Source organism: Pyxicephalus adspersus, chromosome 9 (genome assembly GCF_032062135.1).
Source record: "Pyxicephalus adspersus chromosome 9, UCB_Pads_2.0, whole genome shotgun sequence".
Classification (NCBI taxonomy): domain Eukaryota; kingdom Metazoa; phylum Chordata; class Amphibia; order Anura; family Pyxicephalidae; genus Pyxicephalus; species Pyxicephalus adspersus.
Genome location: NC_092866.1, coordinates 11531363 through 11552963, shown reverse-complemented (window position 1 = coordinate 11552963; position 21601 = coordinate 11531363). Strand labels below are relative to the sequence as shown.

The window sequence follows — 21601 nt, the reverse complement described above, 5'->3', positions numbered from 1 at the left end:
AATGGCCTGTGTGCAGTAAAACAAATTACACCTAAAGCCCATTTCTCAGCACCCTCCACTGTCCAGCAGAAGAAGAGCTGACACAGCCCTTTACCTCACACATTATTGATAACTGGAGAGAATGCTTCCTGCTTCCATTGTGCTAAAACAGGGTGGCATCAGGTTAAACAAACAATTCAAATACAAGCATCTGACATTACCCACTATATACCTACATGAGGGCCACAAACTCCTGACTTCCTTCCACATCACCTGGGAAACTTCCATAAATAACTTTATTGCATTTTACAGGGAAACCTAAAGCTAAAATTCCAAAGATGTTGTACATCCTTAAAGCAGTTCTTAAAGCATGCCTACTGTAAAGCTGCCTGTACCACAACAAAAAAAAAATCCTATTTTTCAATACATAATTCCTGCCCCTTCATCGCCTAGGATGATTGAAAAGTTAATCCTGCAGCCTCCTGGGATACAAGCCATACATCCCTGGAAGCAATGGGATTCAACACTTGAGGCAGTGCTGGGGCCTAATCTTATTTTCTGCATACAGGAGATTGGGTATGGCATCATGAGGGGACTTTCCGCAAAAAGAAGTTGACTCAGCATCTGATCTCATTCATGCGTACCGAATGATTGTGTATTGGGTTATTCGCATTTATGAAATTCACAGCACAAAATGAAGGTATGGAGGCCGCCATTGCTGGGAAATTTTCCTGCCTGTCAAGCTGATGCTTTAGGACAGGGGTGTCAAACTCTGGCCCGAGGGCCAAATTTGTTCCCTGAAAGGATTTTTTTTTTGGTCCCCCAAAGGAATTCTAAATATGAATTGCAGCTGGCCTGCCGCTGCATTGAAGTAGCAGGGCTACTACAATTCCCAGCATCAATTGCATCTATAGACCAGCGGCCTCTCTGCCTATGTGTGGCCCCGTATTGGACTGTTTTATTGACGCAGAGAATTGTAGCAGCGGTCCTATTTCTCCATTATAGGCTTGTTCCAGAAGGAATATTACGCAAAACCTGTTTCCATATGAAAAGGTTTTATATCTAATAAGAAAAACATCCTCAATTTTCAACTTTAAGTTTGGCCCCTGACTTTGTCTAAGTTTTTAATTTTGGTCCCCTGAGTTTGACACCCATGCTTTAGGGCATTTTAAAGCTGACCTTGAACAAAGTATTCAGATAAGGAATTCTAACACTTGTTTACAAAATGCTTGTTCCTACTATTGAAACTATTGGCAGGTTTTGGGGAACGCCTGCTAAAAAAAAAAAAAAAAATTCAATTTGGGGCAGATGGAAAAAGTTTACCTTACACAGGTATTTTCTATTTTGGAGTGACAATTCTTTTTTCTCCAAGTGGTGTCTCTACATCACCTATCACCCAGACCTCCAGTGGAGATCATAAATAGACATTTTAACATGCAATGCAGGCATGGTTTACATACAATTTTTGTGGTCACCTAAAACTACCACCACCAATAGTTGGAAGCAACAAATATTAAATGACTAATAATGGCTTTACAGATGCATGTCTGTCTAAAACAAGAATGGATGGCTGAGAAGTAAACAAACCAGACATGGATTTTGCATAAACCTCAAGAATCTGGAGAATATTTTGGGGAGCTACATTACACATACCAAGCAGGTAAAGCTTCTCCCTCCCCTTGGAGATGAATACAACCTTGTAGCATATGGAAAAACCCCACAGATGTTATAGGTGAACAACAATCCCGAGTTAAATATTCATAAACCTGCATGTACATAAACCTTTTTAACTTTTCCATTAGTTTCCCTGACAGCCACTGGATTTAGAGATGTCAAAAGTCTATGACGTAAATAACAGGAAACTGATCTATTCCCCAGTCAGTCCACAATCTATAAGCTGCACTCCAAGACCTTGTGTAATGATATGAAATATGTTCTGCTGGATGTGCAAGGTTAGCATTTAGCAAATATACTAATACAGGGTTTCTTAGGAACACAGATCTCCCTTGTTTACCAATGGCTTGCCCTACATGTCCCTACACCCCATTACCAGACACCTCACTACCAGTTCTATTAGGAACAAGGTTTCAAAAACAGAACATTTTGCTTTACATAAAACTAGGAACAGAAAAGCTGAAATATGGATATTAAATATGAAGTGCAAAAATTGGAATGGAAGGGCAATTACTGTAATTCAAATGTCATGTGAAATAGTATGTCCACTTTAAATTGAGGCTCAAAAAGGCAGAGAATCCAGTCTACCTTTTTAGTTTAAAGATCTTGTCCCATATATCCATTATTTAGTTTCTACACTACATAAAAATACAATGAACATACTTTGTTTAGAAGCCAAAATACGATCATCTAGTTCTTCAATGAACAGAGATTTTTTTTTTTAAATGGCTAGATTAAAAAGTGGAGAAAACGCCCATATCAAGTAATGATTTTCTCATTGTGTAGTCATAAGATATGAGGTGTGCAAATTTATGCAATACAGAGAGCAATTGTGTGCTTCCCCATTAAAAATAGCACTGCTGAGCAACTTGATCTGTAAGTGATCCAGGTATACTATGTTTACCTGTGTACATGGTTGTGCAATTCTGCACTGAAAGCAAGCACTGCATTTAACTAAAAGGTGAAGTCACCCAAATTAAAGATGATACAGAGGTCTCTACAACCGAGCACAAAGTGTTTATTCAGAAACTGGTAAACTGAGACAGCCAGCAAGTTTCGATGGTGTCTATACCCTCTATCAGCGTTAAACAAGCATGAAACTATAAACTTATCTGCAAATTGCTGCTGCATTCCTTGAATATAGAAAGTCTTAGGCAAATAAGACTGGAATCCTTTATAATGGCAATAGAATTGCTCTATCGTTAACAACTAATCATCATAGCTCTAAAGTTTAGAGTTAGATCTAATCACCAAAGTCTCAACAGCCAAATTGGTCAAGCTAAAATGAATGTTTGGTAGATAATATAACCGTAGCTATGCAAAAACTAGTTTAACAGTTTTATAGTCCTTTAATTTTGTTTGGCAGCTTTAATATTAAAGCATTTTACCCGTACTGATCTAATTCAGCCACAAAAGTGGCAGGAGCACTAAATGGAGACCAACTATGCAATACTGGATTCAAGCAAGCATAGGCAATGGGTGATTGAAATTGAAATATGGAAGCCACCATTGCTAACCAGATTTTGAAAGTGGACGTTTCAGGTTCTCCAACTTTATTTAATTTGAATTAGCCAACAGATGGATATCTAGACATCTAAATGCACATTGTTGTCCCAGGTTAGTGACTGTGGTTATAGATTTGTCATACTTATACTGGCTCCCCTTGACCACCAACAGATCTCTAAAGACATTTCAATTCAACGGGAACATTTACATACAAGTACTTAGGACAATACTACAGGAAGCCCTTGTAATTGAAATTAGCAGATAAATGCTAAGATCCAGACTTCCCAAAAGCAATGTGGGGGGGGGGGGGGGGGGGGGGGAGAGATACAAGAGTAACAATGGTGCTAGTTTCTAGTACTAGTCAAGAACAAAGGTTGATGGAGTCATGAACAATGGGTGGCATCAAATCAGAATAATGCAAGAAGATCAATTGATTTGCAAGTTGTAACACTAAGGATTTTTTTCCCCAGTAAAAGGTCATATCATGTACTTTGTCAAGACCTGGTCTATGAATGGCAAAGCTAAAACACTCAAGCCTGGCAGAAAGCACAGAAGCAAACAAATCAAGCTCAGCTGGAGGAGAATGGAATGCATATTTGGATTATGCAAAGCATTTTACAGAGCAGCAATTAACCACTGCATGAATACAATGGGGACTGGTTTTATGTAATATGCGCAGATAACCAAATCAGACTGAACAAATATACAAGACTAAAGCTACGTACACACTTCCAATTATTATCGTTGGTAAACGAACGACGAACAATCCTGCACGATATCTGCGAACGATCGTATAGCACCGATCCTGTACATACAGATGGCACGATCGTTCGCAGATATTGTACACACGATAGATGCGATCGTTTGAACGATACAGGAAGTGACGTGCACCAAAGGAAGTAAGCGAACGTTCGTTCACCGCGCATGCTCAGACCATGGACGATCAATGAACGACCGTACACACGATAGATGGTAAACGATCGTCGTCCAATCCGATCCGCCGGTCCGGTCGTTCATTTCCAGCGACTATTCTCGCTCGTCGGCGTTGGTTACTTTTTTTACGAACGATTTTTGCCCAATCGATCGTTCGTCGTTCATTTCCAACGATAAAAATTGGAAGTGTGTACGCAGCTTAAGTAAAACAGACCTAAAAGCAATGTACAAAGGGAAGGGTCTGATCTGTTAAAAGGATAGATAATGCTGTTCAGCCACCTGGGAAAAGCTTTGGCTGGTGATGGTCTTTGGATAAAAAATCTCATAGTAGTGTCTACCCTTGTCCGCAAAGAAAGCTGTATTTCAAAATAAACAGCTTACACTATGAAGTATTCACTGGCAACCCGTGACTTCATAATTCAGCTTTGCAATGGCTGTGGTGTTTTGCCAAGAGGGGCTATTCTGTTGGGGACATTGGCCAATAAAGTGGCCTTGAATTACAACTAAAGCTACGTAGACACTTCCAATGGTTGTCACTTGTTAATCGGCTCAGTGCCGATATCAGGCGAGAATCTGGAATACAGCGTGTCGGTCATTATCCAAATGACCCTGAGGATCCACGGACGATGAACGATTGTAATGCATGTGAAGGGGAAGATCGCGCAGCAGGGTGCCACTTCGTCGCTTTCCACCTGCCCTCTCCATAGAGCAGAACAGTGCTGTATGTACAGCATCATGGAGTGCTTGGTCGTCGGAAAGGATCATGAAAGATCGTTTCCAACGACTATAATTGCAAGTGTGTATGCGGCTTAATTACCATCCAACCATTACATAACGTAGGGGTGACAAATGTGTCACAGGCTTTCAAGACAACATCTCCTTGCAAAACCATTGGCAGAGAAAGGTCCCAATACAACTAAGGAGATCATTACAGTACCCAAACATTACCAAAGTCTAGATCTTTTAACCATCCTAAGGGTTAAGATCACATACTGCGTGATCCAACTCATCAATGACCAGCACTATATCCTGCCCAAGATATCTTATAAAATCCAGATGCTTTCTCTCATTTAAATAAAAGGATAAATATCATAACAGAAGCTTTCTGCTGGTGAAATTAGATTACATAGCCATCAGATAGCATTTCCTCTAACCCCTATTAGGCACATCAAGGTTAATAGACTGTGCTCATTACTAGACAGCAAACAACTCCCCAGGTTAAACAGAAAACTAGAATATTTCTCAACAAGTCTTGGCCAACTCAAGCAGTGCAGATGCTGAAGGGCTTGTTCTGATGCACAATACTAAAGAACCGAATAAAAAGAAACTTATTTAAAGTGGGGGCGGGTGACAGATTTATACAACATACCTTTCACAAAGGCAGAGCTAAAGCCTCTGGATCTTTCCAATAATAAGCACCTCCATGTGAACATCACACCTAGGCTTTATTATGAAGCAGGCAGTAGATACAGTTTAAGAAATGCTTCAAAGAACAGTCCAAACATCCTGCTGCCTTCTAATGTCTGTACTCTTGCCACAGATATTTTCAGTATTTTGAAAACATTACAATTTATTAATACACAGCATTTATATAGCGACGACATTACATATCGCTGTACAAAGTCCATGGTCATGTCACTAGCTGCCCACCAAAGGGTCTCACAATCTAATGTCCCTACAATAGTCATATGTCTAAAACAGCCTAAGGACAGTTTTGGGGAGAAGCCAATCAAGCCAACTGGACGTTTATGGGATATGAGCGGAAACCCAAGTACCCGGAGGGAGCCCACACAAACACGGGAAGAACCAGCAAACGCCATGCAGATAGTGTCCTGGGCAAGATTGAAACCTGAGCCCTTAATCCGCAAAGGCCAGGGTGCCAACATGTGAGCCACCATGCTGCTCATATGGCATATTCCAATAGAAAACATCTTAAAATTATAAGTATGCAGGACCAAGCCCAAAAATATGTTCTGCACAGGGATAATGAAAATATAACTGTTTGTCTGACCAGCAAAGAACTTCTATGGATTCTGTATTTAAACTGACTCCCAAGTGTCATTCTGAGAACCAGGAAAATGCAATGCAAGGAAGGGAGCAGCAGTGGGGAAAGGTATGGGTCATGTAAAGTACACACCAACGCGTTAAGTACAGCTACAAACTTCCTGTAATTAGTGCAACTATCAAATAGGAACTATCAGTTCCTATAGCACGAACAAGTGCCAATATTCTCACCTTGAACTAGTGATTAGCATTTAAAACTTAGAGATCCAAAAAGCATGTTTGAGTTGGAGTTTAGCAAAAGGAACTGGCAGGACTGACACTATCCACAAGAAAGCCGTGCATCAAACCCAGCTCATGACAGGCAGAAGTATTTCTGGCAATTAGGAGTTTTGTACTAGTGAGGTCATTAAAGGTAAAACAAACATGGGGAAATGTGTATGTTCTGCATAAAGGCACTACAAAGCTTTTTACAATTGTAACAAGTCTACTAGATTGTAAGCTCTTCTGGGTAGGGTCCTCTCCGCCTCGTGTTACTGTCTGAATGTGTCACTTCCAACCCCTATTTAATGTACAGCGCTGCGTAATATATTGGCACTATATAAATCCTGTTTAATAATAAAACTTTAGCAATATGAAGCACCCTAATCTAACCAGGCTACACCATCTGCCTAAAGCTTGATCTCATTGCCCAAATGGGTTTTCAAAATGCACCCCTGAAGATCAGATTTCAGCAATACCCAAGTGTAATTTGTAAAAACAGGAATACCTGGACCCATGTACAAACCTGCCAAAACAAAATCAGCAGGCAAATCAAGATGAAAGGAATATAAATACAAAACCGACAGGAGTGAAAGACTGATGCACACCCGCAGACTATGCAGCGTTTGTCTGCACTAAATAAATCATGAGCCATTACAAAGACTCATTCTTACATGTGATGCTCCCAGGAAATTTACAGACTGCATTTTTAAGATAACAGTGTCAAACAAAATTAAAACCCTCCTGGCATTCTGACTGATTATGTTCTGCTAAACAGAACACAAGGATACTAGATAACAAGCTTATTAAATCCTTGGGTCTTGGGTACCATGTGAGCTGTACAGAATATGACCAACTCAAACACAATTATCAAAATGAGGCATATGTGGTGCTTGATCAATATTCACCCAACTCTTGTAAGTTTACTGAACTTCTATAAACCTAAAACGTGGAGCAGAAATTAGTGTTATGCAATCTGTATAACCCATTAAAGCATGAAAGTGGATGGCTCTGCAGCTTATCCTATGATCCCACCATGCAAGATCTCTGCAAGAACTTACAGCCTGCAATGTCACAAGAGTACTGGTAAACATTAGGGATTTAATTAGCACAGCAGAGCAATACACCAAATTAATATTTGAGCCAATCAACAAAACTTCTGTCACATGTTTATTTAAAGCCAATTTGTGCAACAAGCTTAAAACACTAACCAAATTAAGTAAAGTATATTAATATGCAAATAAAAAAGGGCATAAAAAGTGCTTTATGTTGAATAGGCAGATTTACAGTTTGCACTCTTCACATATGTAGTGACACAAGCAAATTTCACCTACATGAACTCAGGGCTGTACAAATCTATTGCCAGTTGGAGAGATTCTTTTGGTGATCAGGATGTCCTGCTCAAAGCTTTAAGCCCTTTAGACTACCTTGCTTAATTGACCTGCTGCACATTATACACTGGAAAGAAGGTGACCAGCCTTCTCCATTGTTAACACATGTTTCACTTCTGGTCGCATATTCCCCAAATCCTGGAAATTTTGTATAAACAGAGGGTGAAAATCTAGTTTACAGCCATGGCACAGAGGTCAAGGAAGGCTACAGGATACAGATAACAGACTGGTCTTGATGTAAGCCATCTGGAATAAGGTGCAGGTCACAAAATTTCACACTTCAAACTGTTGTGGTTTCAATGAAATAACCTTTAAAAACTTCATGAAATTCATCAATACAAATCAAGTTGTACAATTATGGATCAGAGACACCCTATATAAACAGATTAAAATTTCAAGTAACTGAAAAAACAAGGGAAAAATAAAACCCACAAAGCTACCACCGACTGCCAAATCCCAGCCCCAGGGATAGAGGGGGCCAGAAGATATTGCACAGGTTGGCAAAAGAAAAAGTGAAGTGTACCAGTGAAACACAACTTTTAATCTTCCAAGGCAGGACACCAAAGTGTGCAGCCAACCCAAAGGAAAAGAAAAAGCAGGAGTTGTGTGTGTAAATGAGGAAATACAAGAGCTACTCAACCTTCTGTTGTGTTTCCTGCAGGTGGACCAAGCAATTTCTACAAAGGATGAATGGAGAGAAGTTCTCACCCCTACAATGCAAATCAACATGGAACATCTTTTTGGACCCAAATTACGACTTAGAAAATGCTGGTCTCAACACAATACTGCAGAATTTCCTTGAGTGCAATATACAGATTGACATTTACATAAGCAGACCCTCTTGCAGGACAAAACTTTACCACAGCAGTTAAGCTTTTCCAAACTGGTGTAGGCCAGTTGCAGAATTTGTGCCATGGGTGGTTGCTGATGCACCCAGCTAAAAGGGGCCGGGGAGATCACAGCATTTGAAATACAAAATTTGTGTGCCTTTATATCGGCCTGAAGCTTTAGGATGCTGTCCAACATACAGAACATACACACTGGAATAGGAAGCATTTCAATGAAAAACACAAGGGACTGGTCTTTCCTCAGTCTGCATGCACTAGGAGAACAGCGGCTTAGAGATTAACAAAATGTTCACAACCAGGATGCTTATGTTTCATTGACAGATGTAATTGGCATCACATTAGGTGAAATATAACATGTGCTCTGTGTTTTCTATCGCCTGTCAAATGCTGAAGATTTCTGCAGGTGGGGTTACCAGATGTTAACAAGAGCCGGACAATAGTTGTTTATGGATCACAACTGTCAAAACACATTTAGCTGACTTGGGTAACATTAGTCAGTGTGAGTGATGAGAGCCAGGCCTACATGACGGTGGTGGGTGTCTGCTTGACTTTTGCATTCAACAATTTCAGCTGTCAAGAACTTTAATTGTCATGCTCTGCAATGTGTACCAAAATGCCATGGTTTAGGCTGTAAACGGACACTAATAAATTAGGCAATTAGTACCCAAAGCAAGCCATTTTTTGGTAAATTTGCTCTGTATTTTGAAACGTTTGTCACACCTGATTTTTTTTTATAGCAGGCTGTGTGTGTTCCAAGCTCAGCAAACAAGAAGGGTGAACCTAGAGCTGTTTGTATTATCCTGAGGAAATCTAAAGCACCCTTGGTTCTTCATCCGGGAGTGGCCTCCTTGTATTTTTACATTCAAAGCAGTTTAAAAAAAAAAAAAAAAAAAAAAAAAAAAAAAAAAAAGTGTAAGACCCAGACAACCCATCTCGATATTTAATGAAGCATGGTTCTTGTTGTTCACTTCTATCTACCACTTTATTGTAATAGAGGTTTGGGGGTAATGGTTTCCCCTTAAAAGGTTACAAATCATAGAACACACAACTACAGGGTGGACTGGTGAACAGTTAGGCTATAGTGTTAGGCCCTATACATACATCAGATATATTTTGCTGGAAATTATATTTTGTTATCGTTTCCAGTGACTGGAGACTAACCCAGCACTGTACACACAGCATTGCTCTGTTGTACAGAGAGGGGGGGACAAATGAGCATCACCCTACCATGACCTATTTATTAATAAACAGCAGTCATTATTACACAGTATTTATATAGCACCATCATATTACACAGCGCTGTACAAAGGCCATAGTCGTGACACTAACTGTCCAACAAAGGGGCTCGCAATCTAATGTCCCTACCATAGTCATTTGTCATTAATGTAGTATAAGGTCAATTTTGGGGAGAAGCCGATAAATCTAACTGTTTTTTTTGGAATGTGGGAGGAAACAAGAGTAACTGAAGGAAACCCACAGACACGAGGAGAACCTTCAAACAGGGAGATCCCTGGCCGGGATTGGAAACTGTGATCTAGCACTGCAATGGCCGGAAGTACTATCCCCTGAACCACTGTGCTTCTATGTAGAATGATAGAGTGAGACCACTGAACATGTCAAGTTTTCCCAACTGTTCACCCTTGGTGACAATCATCTGAAACATGCCACTTTCCATTTTGACTGAAGCAAACAGTTTTGTAGTATAGGATGAGCCTTTTACCAGCAGATACTGAAAAAAAAGTGTAGCAAAAATACACTTGTAAAAGCAACTCAATATATCTTTCAAACCTCTCTGAAAGATCATAGTATATTGAAAGATGATGAGATGTTAATGAGAGCAAAAGAAAAATGACATCTGCATCTGACAGTCCCGTGCCAGCTGATAATTGAACTTGTCACATCTAAACAAACTATAGGACAGCTGAAAGCCCCAAAAAAACAAAACAATCATTTTTACCAATTATCTATTATTGCGGAGCTTCCTAGCAGGGAGGGTGTTTGAACAGGTGAGAACACAAGGGTTGTGGTGATGGAGCCAACAAATACAATACAGCAAGATAATACGAGGTATAATATGGTGCAAAACCTGGAAACCGTACTACAGCTTTATAAAACCGACTATTTGCACTCTTGTAGCCCTCTATTCACATCAGGATAAGCATTTGTGTTTCAAAGTTCTATTTAACAGAAAATAATGAGCTCAAAAACCCATCAGATACTTTGATTTATGGGTAATTCTAACCCACTGGGGGAAAATAAAGAAAAAGGTTCAATGTATGGCTGACCAACATCTACAGTGCCCAAGTTGTCTGCAGAAGTTAAATGAACAGTCCTGCACCATGTTTTCAGTATTAGCGATTTAGGAGAAGACAAAACCTGGGGGAGATTGTACTGTATGGCAGAGATTTTTTTGCAAATGCTCTCCTTTGCCAATCGCATAGTTTAGGATTTAAACCAACCCACAAAACTAAAAGCCAAGACCATGCCAACATAAAATATGTAAGTTTCATATAAGCATACGATACCAGTTATCAGTGCAGATAAAGGCGGCCATTATTCCCAGTGACTAATCCTCATAGATCATGTTTGTGCTAGATTAGTAAATGTGTGCTCAGACATCACACCTACTAAAGGCTCAAACAAAGCACTTAGACGCCAGATAAATGCACACCAAGGCTGCAGCACATAACCACAATGTTCCACTAACTTTCATAAATATAATCCCTGAACCTTTAACATCCCGTGGCTAAGTGGTTACCAGCCTGGCAGCACTTTGCTTCATTTTCCAGCAAACATACAAAGCTGCACAGCATTTGCATTTTCTTAAGTTCCCTCCAGGAACTTCTACTTTGACCCCATAATGGGATGATTATTGGCTTCTCATCTAAATGAACCTAATGCGGTTATGTAGGACGATGAAAGAAAATATGCTTTGTCCATGAAGGGCTATATCAGCAGACTTGTTTCTATATCGACTTCCATGGCAGAACATACCCACCCTTCCTTTATATCACTATTAAGTTGCCAGGAGAAAGGAAACTTTCATTAAGAGTGGATTTGGCTGAAGTTTACTTTATCCATAAACTAGGGGGATTTGTGCACCGTCTTGGGAATTGATGGGAGTGATGTGAATTGTATTTCCAGAGAACTTAAAGGAATGTAGACCAGACCAAATCTTGCAAGACCATTAGGTCACCGGCAGGAAAATCCAGACATTTGCCCTGTCCTGTGCTCACCAAGACATTTGCTGAAAGGAAGTTAATGTTATTCTTGCTTAAGCACTGTGGAAGAAGAGGGCTAAGCAAACCTAATACTAATTTTGCTACTAATAAGAGGTAATGTGTAGAGGGTCCCACTGAAAGGTGCATCAAATAACACCTCACAAACATCCTGAATATACACAATATGGAACAGGTTTCTTCAGGCACAAGGATTTGTAAAGTTTGACCAATTATAGTTTTAACTGCATGAAATTCATATAATAAAGGCGACCACATTTTTTTTTAAAAAACCTGAAGACAAGGTGAGCCATTAACAGCAAGAGTAACTTTTTTCTCCCGGTTTTACCAATAGACCAGTCTCCTACAGACTGTCCACCATTGTAAGCTGAATCTGGTGCCACTAGCTGCAGACAACATTCTTCGACCACACACAAAATCCAGAACTGAAACCAAAGTGGCAAGGAAGAATCAAACTCCAGACAGAAGGTTTTGGTTTTGGACGCCAAGGAGTTAGAATCTTAGGTTTTATTTTATACCAGTTATTTTTAGATTTCCCATTTTACAAAATCTTTCTGAAAATTAGGAGGAACTACAATTGAGGAACTTTATGATTAACTTGAGGGCTTATACGGTTTAAACTGCTGTGCTGCATTACAGCAATATGGTGAGCTGGTGCACTGTGTGGCTATTATAGTACCCAAACATGCCAATGGACACGAGTTACAGCACACTAGAGTAATGGATGTGCATTGTGGTGTTCTAAACACTACATGGACCTTTTATATGCAAACCCAGGCTTGGGGCCTAGACATTCTTCAAATTTTGTAGTGAAATCAATCTTTTGCGATAGTTTCCAGGGACACTAGAATGAATGCTGTGCACACAGCTATGTTCCGTTCTATAGGGAATAGAGGGGGGGACAAAAAGCAAGAGGCTCCCTGCTGTTTCCTCCCCACAGGTAGTTACAATGGTCAAGCCCAGTTGGTTCACCACAACAGATCACTAAGCTATGTCGGGGGACTGTTGTACACACAAGAGAAGATTTGAAATTGACAATTATACAACATGTACCTAGCCCTAAGTCATAAAGCGGCATGCACAGCCACACCTGAGTAGACAGCTCCTAAACTGCTGCAAACTTTTCAATAAAATTTGCCAGAATATAACCCTACAAGTTACTACTGGCATCCACTTCAGAGTTCTGCTTTTCATTGTACACAGAATAAAGAACACACTGCAAATGCTGCACCAGGTTGGCAGACAAACGCTGGTTCTGAGGCTGCCACCAACTACCCATCTAACTTTGTTCCTGCTGTATCTTGTGACGGCCTCCACCCGCACCACAGTACAAGACTCCAGCAACATGAAAGCTATGACAAAGTACATAAATAGATGAATACTTCAGCATCAACCTGCAGGGCAAGAGGTATGTTACACCGAAGCCAGCATACACCTGGAGCCAAAATGGACAATGACCCCATTGTTCAAATGCACAGAAGAGGAGTCAAATGCCAAAAGACAGGGGAGCAAAGAAAATGCGAGTTTCACCATTAGTTTCAGTTACAGTCGGAAGCACAAGAGAACTGTATAAACACACAGACAAAAGGACAGCTAGCATGGCCTATTCACAACCCTGGGATGTATGCTGTACCCAGGGTGCGTGGGGGAAGGGGGACCGACCCCAGGATACATTTATTGGAAGAGTAAACATTGATTGCCTGGAACTATCCAACTTTCCTTATCAACACTTCAAAGAATAGGCATTGTGAATAATTAGGAGTTTCACTTGGGCCAAGGTAAACAGAAGGCATAATTGGAACCAAGGTCAACAGGAAGTGATAGGGACTCATGAGCCCATAACATTAAATCTTGCAGAATTTTAATTGTTAATGGCCCTGTAAAACTTCTCAATTACTAATTTACCCTCTTGAATTAGACTGCAATAACTGTCGTTAACAAAAAAGTGCACAATGACTGGTCAACGACGCCGACGAACGCAGAATCTCAGTGAAACAACCGCTCTGGTGGATCTGATTGGGCGACGATCGTTCGTAATCTATTGTGTGTACGGCCGTTCAGTGATCATGGATTGTTCTGTAATACACTTTCTCCTGTACATGTCACTTCCTGCATCGTTTGAATGATCGTATCTAGCGTGTGTATATTATATTTGACCGATCGTATCGTTACAGCATATGATTGCTCAAAATAATTGGGAATAATCGTGGATAGTTCGTTTTCAAATGATAATTATTGCACGTGTCTACCTAGTCTTAGATTTGTAACCATGCTTCATTAAAATAACTATATGTAATGAGCAACTTCTAAATAGTTAGAAGTCATTGGAATTCTACTTGGAGAACAGTAGAATGTAAAACAGATCCTCAAGTTTAAATAAACTGAACAACATTCTCAATGATAAGATAAAGCTTCAGAAAACACTCAGCCTTCACAAGGCCAGACCTTCCTCCCCCCTCATCCAGACACATTGAAGAATGCAGCTATGACTCCCCCATAAGTAGTCTCTACAGGAGCTCTATTTATCCCAAAACACCCCATGAACCCAGGAGCTCATGCCACAACCCGGAAGGAACTCAGAGGCTGCAGGATAAAATATCACTTATGGGAATTGGACACAACAGAAACTAGGTGACAAAACAAATGCTTAGAGAAAGACAATCCATAGTCCCCTCATACAGGTAACCTGAGCTGTGGAATGCGAGAACAACGGACGGGGGTGGGGTGTGAACGCGCAGGTTGTTATCCTGTGAACTGAGCTCAAGAACAAACCCACAATGCAACATTTCAAAATTTTAAATTCCATGCAGCACGCCAACCATAACCAAAAAGCTGTAACAGGTCGGGAGAAGCATATCTTCTACAAGCAACGGCAAACCTGAGCAATGCATTATGCAGAAGAGAAGGCAGGGATACAGAAAAAAACCCCATGTACACCAAAGTACTAATTCATTTAGGATAAAAAAAAAAAAAAAAAAAACACATTGTCTACTGGTTACATGTATAATATTTTAACATGCACACATACAAACTACTATCAAAGATCACAAGCCCTTAAATGTACAATGAAAGAAATACACAGACGCCACTTTAAGCACACTTGCTAAATTTGTGGTCTCAATAATAAGCCCATATGTCCCATCTCCATATTGTTGGGATCACATCCTAGGATCTGGGCCAGAAGCACCAACTCAAGAATAATCAATAGCACTTGTGATTGATTCTACACCACAAGTAGCAACAATCACATTTCTCCCCCCCCCCCCTCTATTGTGGGATACTTCCACCTCTTAGATTGTAAGCTTTTGAGAGCAGGATCCTCTCCTCCTCCGGTGTCACTGTCATTTGCAACTCCTATTTATTGTACAGCGCTGCATAGTATGTTGGTGCTATATAAATATTTATTAATTTGGAGAAATGCGTGATTACCAATAGTTACGACAAGTGTACCCCACTACAATGAAAGCCAAATGAGTAGCAATTACCAAATGCAACGAAAAAAAAACCCACCCACATGCTTCATTATAGCAAAGTTAAAATAATAGCAGTGTGTATTCTGTATTTACAGGTCTTACTATAAGTCCGCTGTATACCATATCTGTATTTACTCTGTGCTAATTTATACAGACGGTCCCTAGATTACTACATTTACACCGTCACGTCAGACTACAGAACGTGAAGGGAAATGGTTTCCAAGGGCCTGACAGATGCGTGTGCAAGTTTATGGCGTCTGTAAGGAGGACAAGTGATTAAATGGTTGTTACATTCCTTATACTAAAGCTGCATAGCAAAGAACATTCACTAGGTAGCTCAGGACTGGTGATAGGAGGGCAAGATGGGAAATTGCTAAGGGTCCTCCGATGACCAGGGAGAATTGGTGCATTTGCAGCCCCTACTACATATATTATACACGTATTATATAGTGCTGACATATTACACAGCGCTGTACAAAGTACATAGTCATGCCACAAGCTGTCCATCAAAGGGGCTCAATCTAATGTCCCTTCCATAGTAATAGGTCATTATTACAATCTAAGGTCAGTTTTGGGGGGGAACCAATTAATCTAACTGCATGTTTTTTGGAATGTCGGAGGAAACCCACACAAACACAAGGAGAACATACAAACTCCATGCAGATATTATTTGCCCCCATTGTGTATACAACTGTGTCTGATAATGGTAAAAAATCCATTATCTCCACCCTTGCCTTAGCGTAATGAAAAACTTCAAGGTCAACAACTAAATTATTAAACAACATTAACACAAAGCAAGCCACACAAAACAAGGGAAACATCTTTGGTATCGAAGGGGTTAACTTGCACCATTGTATCCAACCCTCCTAATTAACTGCAAGGTTGCCAGGGTGTTGCCTACAATTAACCCATGCCATGCATTATTATTAAACAGGATTTATATAGCACCAACATATTACACAGCGCTGTACATTACATAAACATCCGTTAACAGATCGGTGCCAGGCATACGTGGGTGGAGTATGCCTACCTGTGCCCAACTTTCTGTCCTTTTTCAGCTCTTTGCGTTCCGTAGCAAAGATGTATTCATTGGAAGAGAATCCGGGGCGACATTCGGTGGGGGTTTCACATAATGAAGGCAAAACCTTTAAAAATAAACACAACACATTAATGAGCTATGTAACTGCAAGCCCGCTATCAGCATCAACTTTTTATACTAAATCACACATGCGGAAACTTTTTTTAATGCAAAATCCAAAAGCTTTATTCATTTTGTGACTATAAATGCTGTGCTTAGCAGATAATTTTAGCTTTGGTTTAGATTTGCTAGCAAAAGTTGGTTATAAGGGGGGGCAATGGTGCCAAGTTGTTGTGTATGGGGATCCGTAGGCAACCCACAAGCAACGGGGAGTTTGTAGAGATAAAACAAATATATATATATATATATAAAACAAAAATATTTCTCAGCTTTGTTTCTATGGACGGTGCACCTATAGCCTGTATATCAAACACATGCAGCCATGTTGCATTAAAATGCATGCATTGAGCAGTGCTGCATGAAATGCAACAAATACGGACTTTTCCTTTATTATGCATGCAATTGAAAACTATTAATGCCTTAAAAGCAGCTTTATACAACTTAATATAGGCTGTTTATCCATAAGGTACCCGAACTAGCCTGGAAAAGGTGCCATAAGGGTACTTTAACACCCGAAAAAGGGAGGAGTGACACCCGGCCCGGGCGGAAAGTTGAACCAAGCACTTTGTATGAAGCTGGGAGACCCCGGAGTGCAAACCACGTCTGCAAAAAGAACCGGAACCCCCAAAAACCCACTTACCTGCAACAGAGCGAGCAGCCCAGCAAGGCACAGAGCCTTAGGGAAGAAGTTCAGCTCTCCCCCCATGATAATGTGTATGGGAGCCGCTCCCCGCCGCCTCCACAGAATCCCACTCAGGATATTACACGACCGCCTAGCTCCACGCTCTCTTTAACTCTGAACGGAGCCCAGGTGAGCCCGGCGAGGAATGACGTAGGCAGGTGCGCACGCTGATTGGCTCCGCCGTGTGCCAGTCAATCCTTTCTCCCTCCCCCTAGCCTGGGTGGGAAGGTCATGTGACTCACATGGTCATGAAAGCCTCCCTAGTGTGCAGAGGGTCATGGGGCTGCAGACATAGATTTCTATTATTTATTATTAAAAACTAATATAGGGCTGCTGACCACTTATCTTTGCTGGGTGCCTTGATAATAAAGTTTGTTATTTGTTGGCATGATAATAGTTTGTGTTCCATTCATAAAATTGCTGTCATTTTTATTATTATTATTCATCGCTGCCTAATGAATTACTGACTCGTGCATGCATTATTATTACTATTATTAATATAATTATTAATACTATTATTGGTATTATTACTTTTAATATTATTATTATTATTACTACTACTATAATTATTATTAATATTCCTAATTATATCATTATTATTATTACTAATAATAAACAGTATTTATATAGCGCCAACATTATACGCAGCGCTGTACAATAAATAGCGGTTGCAAATGACAGACGAATACGGACCCTGCCCCAAAGAATTTACAATCTAGGAGATTATTAAACTCCAGTGTAAAGACTACTGTAGGGCTACTGACCTCTTACTTTTTGTGCTGGTGCTTTGATAATTAAGCTTGTCATTTGTTGGCATGATAATAGTTTGTGTTCCAGTCATAAAATTTTATTATTATTATTACTCATCGCTGCCTAATGAATTACTGACTCGTGCATGCATTATTATTACTACTATGAATATTATTTTTATTAATAATATTATTATTATTACTATTATATTAATATTATTATTATTAATAATAATAATATTACTATTATTAGTATTACTATTAATATTATTAATAATCATATTATTATTACTACTATTTTTATTATTATTATTATTACTATTATTATTATTATTATTAATAATAATAATACTAAATCGGATTTATAAAGCGCCAACATATTATGCAGTGCTGTACAATAAATTGGGGTTGCAAATGACAGACGAATATGGACCCTGCCCCAAAAAGTTTACAATCTATTAGATTACTAAACTTCAATGTTAAAACTGAAAGAGAAGAATCAAAGGTGATGACAACACTTTCATATAGAGGAGCCAGAAATCTTTCAGACTTTCAGAAATGGCCACAAAACCTGCTATCAGATAAAGTGAATGTTTACAGTGATACAAGTAAAGAGACCCTGTCACAGTACCTTATATTTCAACAACAACCACCCTATAATATTTTTTGAGCATTTAAATTGTTATAAATATTTATACACATACACATATAAAGCCTTGAAATGGCGGTCGCTGGTAGAGAAGAGAACATCCATCTGCATGAAGGGTCCATATAGATCAATGCAATGTGTTAATGATTATTCCTAATGCTGTCCATTCAAATTTCCTCCCCAAAAATATCACAGAACCTTTTTTTTCTAATTCTTCCCATTACCGCCTAAATTAAAGCCATAGGACAATAGGCAAATTGTCTTGTTCTTGTGTTGGGAGCGCTGCTCAATGCAGAGCCAGAACCAGATAACAATGAGGGCCACACAAGCCAGGGTCTAGGGCCGCTAGATGCAGCATTTAGTTCCTCAGTGTTGATTTATTGTAACTAAAAGACTGAATGGTTGCTGTTAGATCTGCCTGTACATACTGGAGCACAGCAGACATCTCTGCAGAATGCAGAATTTACAGAAAAAAAGTTACCTGACAAAATAAACAGAATTCTCTAACTTCAGCTTCACTTACATCCACTGGTAATATTACAAGCTTCAGCAAGTACTGAATTCAGGACACAGCCCTGTACCCCAGCAGCAAAGCTTGTATTGTAGCAGTGCCGGGGTTGGAGACGTCTCTCTATTTTTCCTGTCTGGCTGGGCCTGCCACAGAGGGGAGAAACAATGAAAAATACGTCTCTAAATACACGGGCAGCATGGTGGCGCAGGGGGTAGCACTCTGGCCTTTGCACCGCTGGGTCCCAGGTTTGAATGTCGGCCAGGACACTATCTGCATGGAGTTTGCAGGTTCTCCCTGTGTCTGCGTGGGCTTCCTCCCACATCCCAAAAGCATGCAGTGAGGTTATTGGCTTCCCCAAAAAATTGACCTTAAACTACATTGATGACATATGACTATGGTAGGGACATTAGATGGTGAGTGACAGTTAGTGACATGACTATGGTTTTTGTACAGCGCTGCATAATATGATGGTGCTACCGTATATTAATACTATGTAATAATAAAAAATGCAGCCATTGTACCTGATCCCCAAGGGACGGTGATATGTTATTGTTGAGTAACACAAGTCTAGCTAAAGGCAATCTATACAGTATATAGCAGAAATAAACTTTAAAAACAAACAAGAATTATGAGCAGGTAAGTTTTTTTCAGCAGAACGAATGCTATTTATCTTCTGCATTAAAACAAATGTTGAATGTACACAGAGCATGTGCAGCTCAGTGTATGATCCTAGAATATCCAAGTGTCGGGAATGAATGATGGCTGAAGATCCAATTCCACATGAGACCAGATAGAGATGTGAGGAGAGGTAAAATTAGTTCCACGTTATAGATTTTCTAGTGATTGTCTCTGTCGTCAATCATCTAGCGTGTGCACCTAGCCTAAGTGGGGCCTAATTTATGCCTTTAGGCTGTACCTCTTGCATTGTTCTTTGCTTATTTAGGAAAATTCAGTCAATTGGCTCTTCGACTTGAATGCTGTATTCAATCACCAAAACAGATACAGGGATCCAAAACAAGAAGTCATTAGAAACCGCATGGGTACAAAGCTCCGGGAATAAATGAAAGATTCGTCTTGCTGCAAAGCTGAGAAATCTCAACTGTGGATGGGGAATGGTTTACTTTGATGATTTCTAGGTGGCATGGAATTTACCAAACTTCAGCAGGTGTGCAATTGTATTAAAGACGGGCAAATTGTTTGCTAAACGCCAGCCTATAATAAGTCTTAGGGAGGCTATAGATAAGCAGAAGTTTTACCAAGAATGAGCAGCAGTAACAGATCTGCCATCCTTGGTCAAATTGCCATCCAGTGAACACTAGGGATGAGCGAGAATGCATCTGGCATTCTCGCAAAAATATCCTCAAAGTTCCGATGAGTTCGCGAAATTTTGCGAAACTATTGTAAATCACTATAGAAGGATTATCATGGCTGCATTCATAAATACAGCTGTGGGAATCCTCCTGTCAGTGGGCGATCCCCGGGCAAGCCCTCATTCTAACCTGTAGTGCCCGGGGATCTCTCACTGAGAGGAGGATTTTCACGGCTCCATTCATAAATGCAGCCGTGATACTTCTCCTTTCAGAGTCCCGAGTCTTGCGGCTTCCGTTTATGAATGAACGCGGCCATGGGAAAAATTAGATGATTTTTCCCACGCTGCATTCATTCATGAGCAGCCAGCGAGACTCACACTGTGTGAGAAACTCTATCCAGAAACACATAGTACAGGACTGCAACAGCAATCAGAGGAGCGGAGCTGCTCCATTCGCCGCCCTGTAGTATGTGTTCCTGGATAGAGTTTCTCTATCCATGAACACAGGACTCCCGTGTTCTTGGATAGAGAAACTCCATCCAAAAAGACATACAACTAGTAAAGGGCTGCAAGAGCAATCAGGTAAGTGGAGCAGTAGGACTGTCGAAAAAGCGGGTCCTGTGCGGAAATAGGATTTCACATAGGCGCAGTAGGATTGTCAATATCAGGTTCCACTGCGCATGTGTGGAAATCGGATTCCACACATGTGCAGTACCACTGTCAAAAACTATGCACAGTTGCATTGGGGTTTTACTGTGCAGCAGGACATGCTTTTCATTTGCAATCAGTAGAAAAGTAACAGGCACCCAACAAATGTGGTTGAGCTGGCAACATGGGGGTCTTTTAGAAGGCAGCTTCAGTATACATTTAAAAAAGTTAAAAAAAAACTTGGTTTCCTATAATAAAGAAGAATTCATGCTGGTGACTGCAGCTTTTTCTACATAATTCACTGCGATAAATATATTGAAATCATAATTTCAGACAAAGAATAACAAAATACAATTGAACATCATAATAAAATGCACATTAACTAGCAATCCAGAGATACTTCCTGCAATACTAACTTCATGCCACTAGATGGAGGTGTAACACCCAGAATCATTCTACTCACCTATCCACTAGATTAAAGTGCACCTGAGCTCAAGAACTGGAATTTACAGAGATTATTAGCAATTTGGGGGTGTTTTTAATTTAATGT

At 40.0% G+C, this 21601-nt stretch overlaps 1 protein-coding gene across 1 annotated transcript in view; it reads right to left on the bottom strand.

Moving 5' to 3' along the window:
• Positions 1 to 17305, bottom strand: part of LOC140338376 (EP-cadherin-like) — a 33879-nt gene extending 16574 nt beyond the window's left edge. Inside the window, exons 1-2 of the mRNA XM_072422579.1 lie at positions 17144 to 17305; positions 16336 to 16450 (exon numbers count right to left, since the gene is read on the bottom strand). Coding sequence (XP_072278680.1) covers positions 16336 to 16450; positions 17144 to 17209 — 181 coding nt within the window. The 5' untranslated portion in view covers positions 17210 to 17305. The remainder of the gene's footprint in view (positions 1 to 16335; positions 16451 to 17143) is intronic.
• Between the last annotated feature and the right edge of the window lie 4296 nt (positions 17306 to 21601).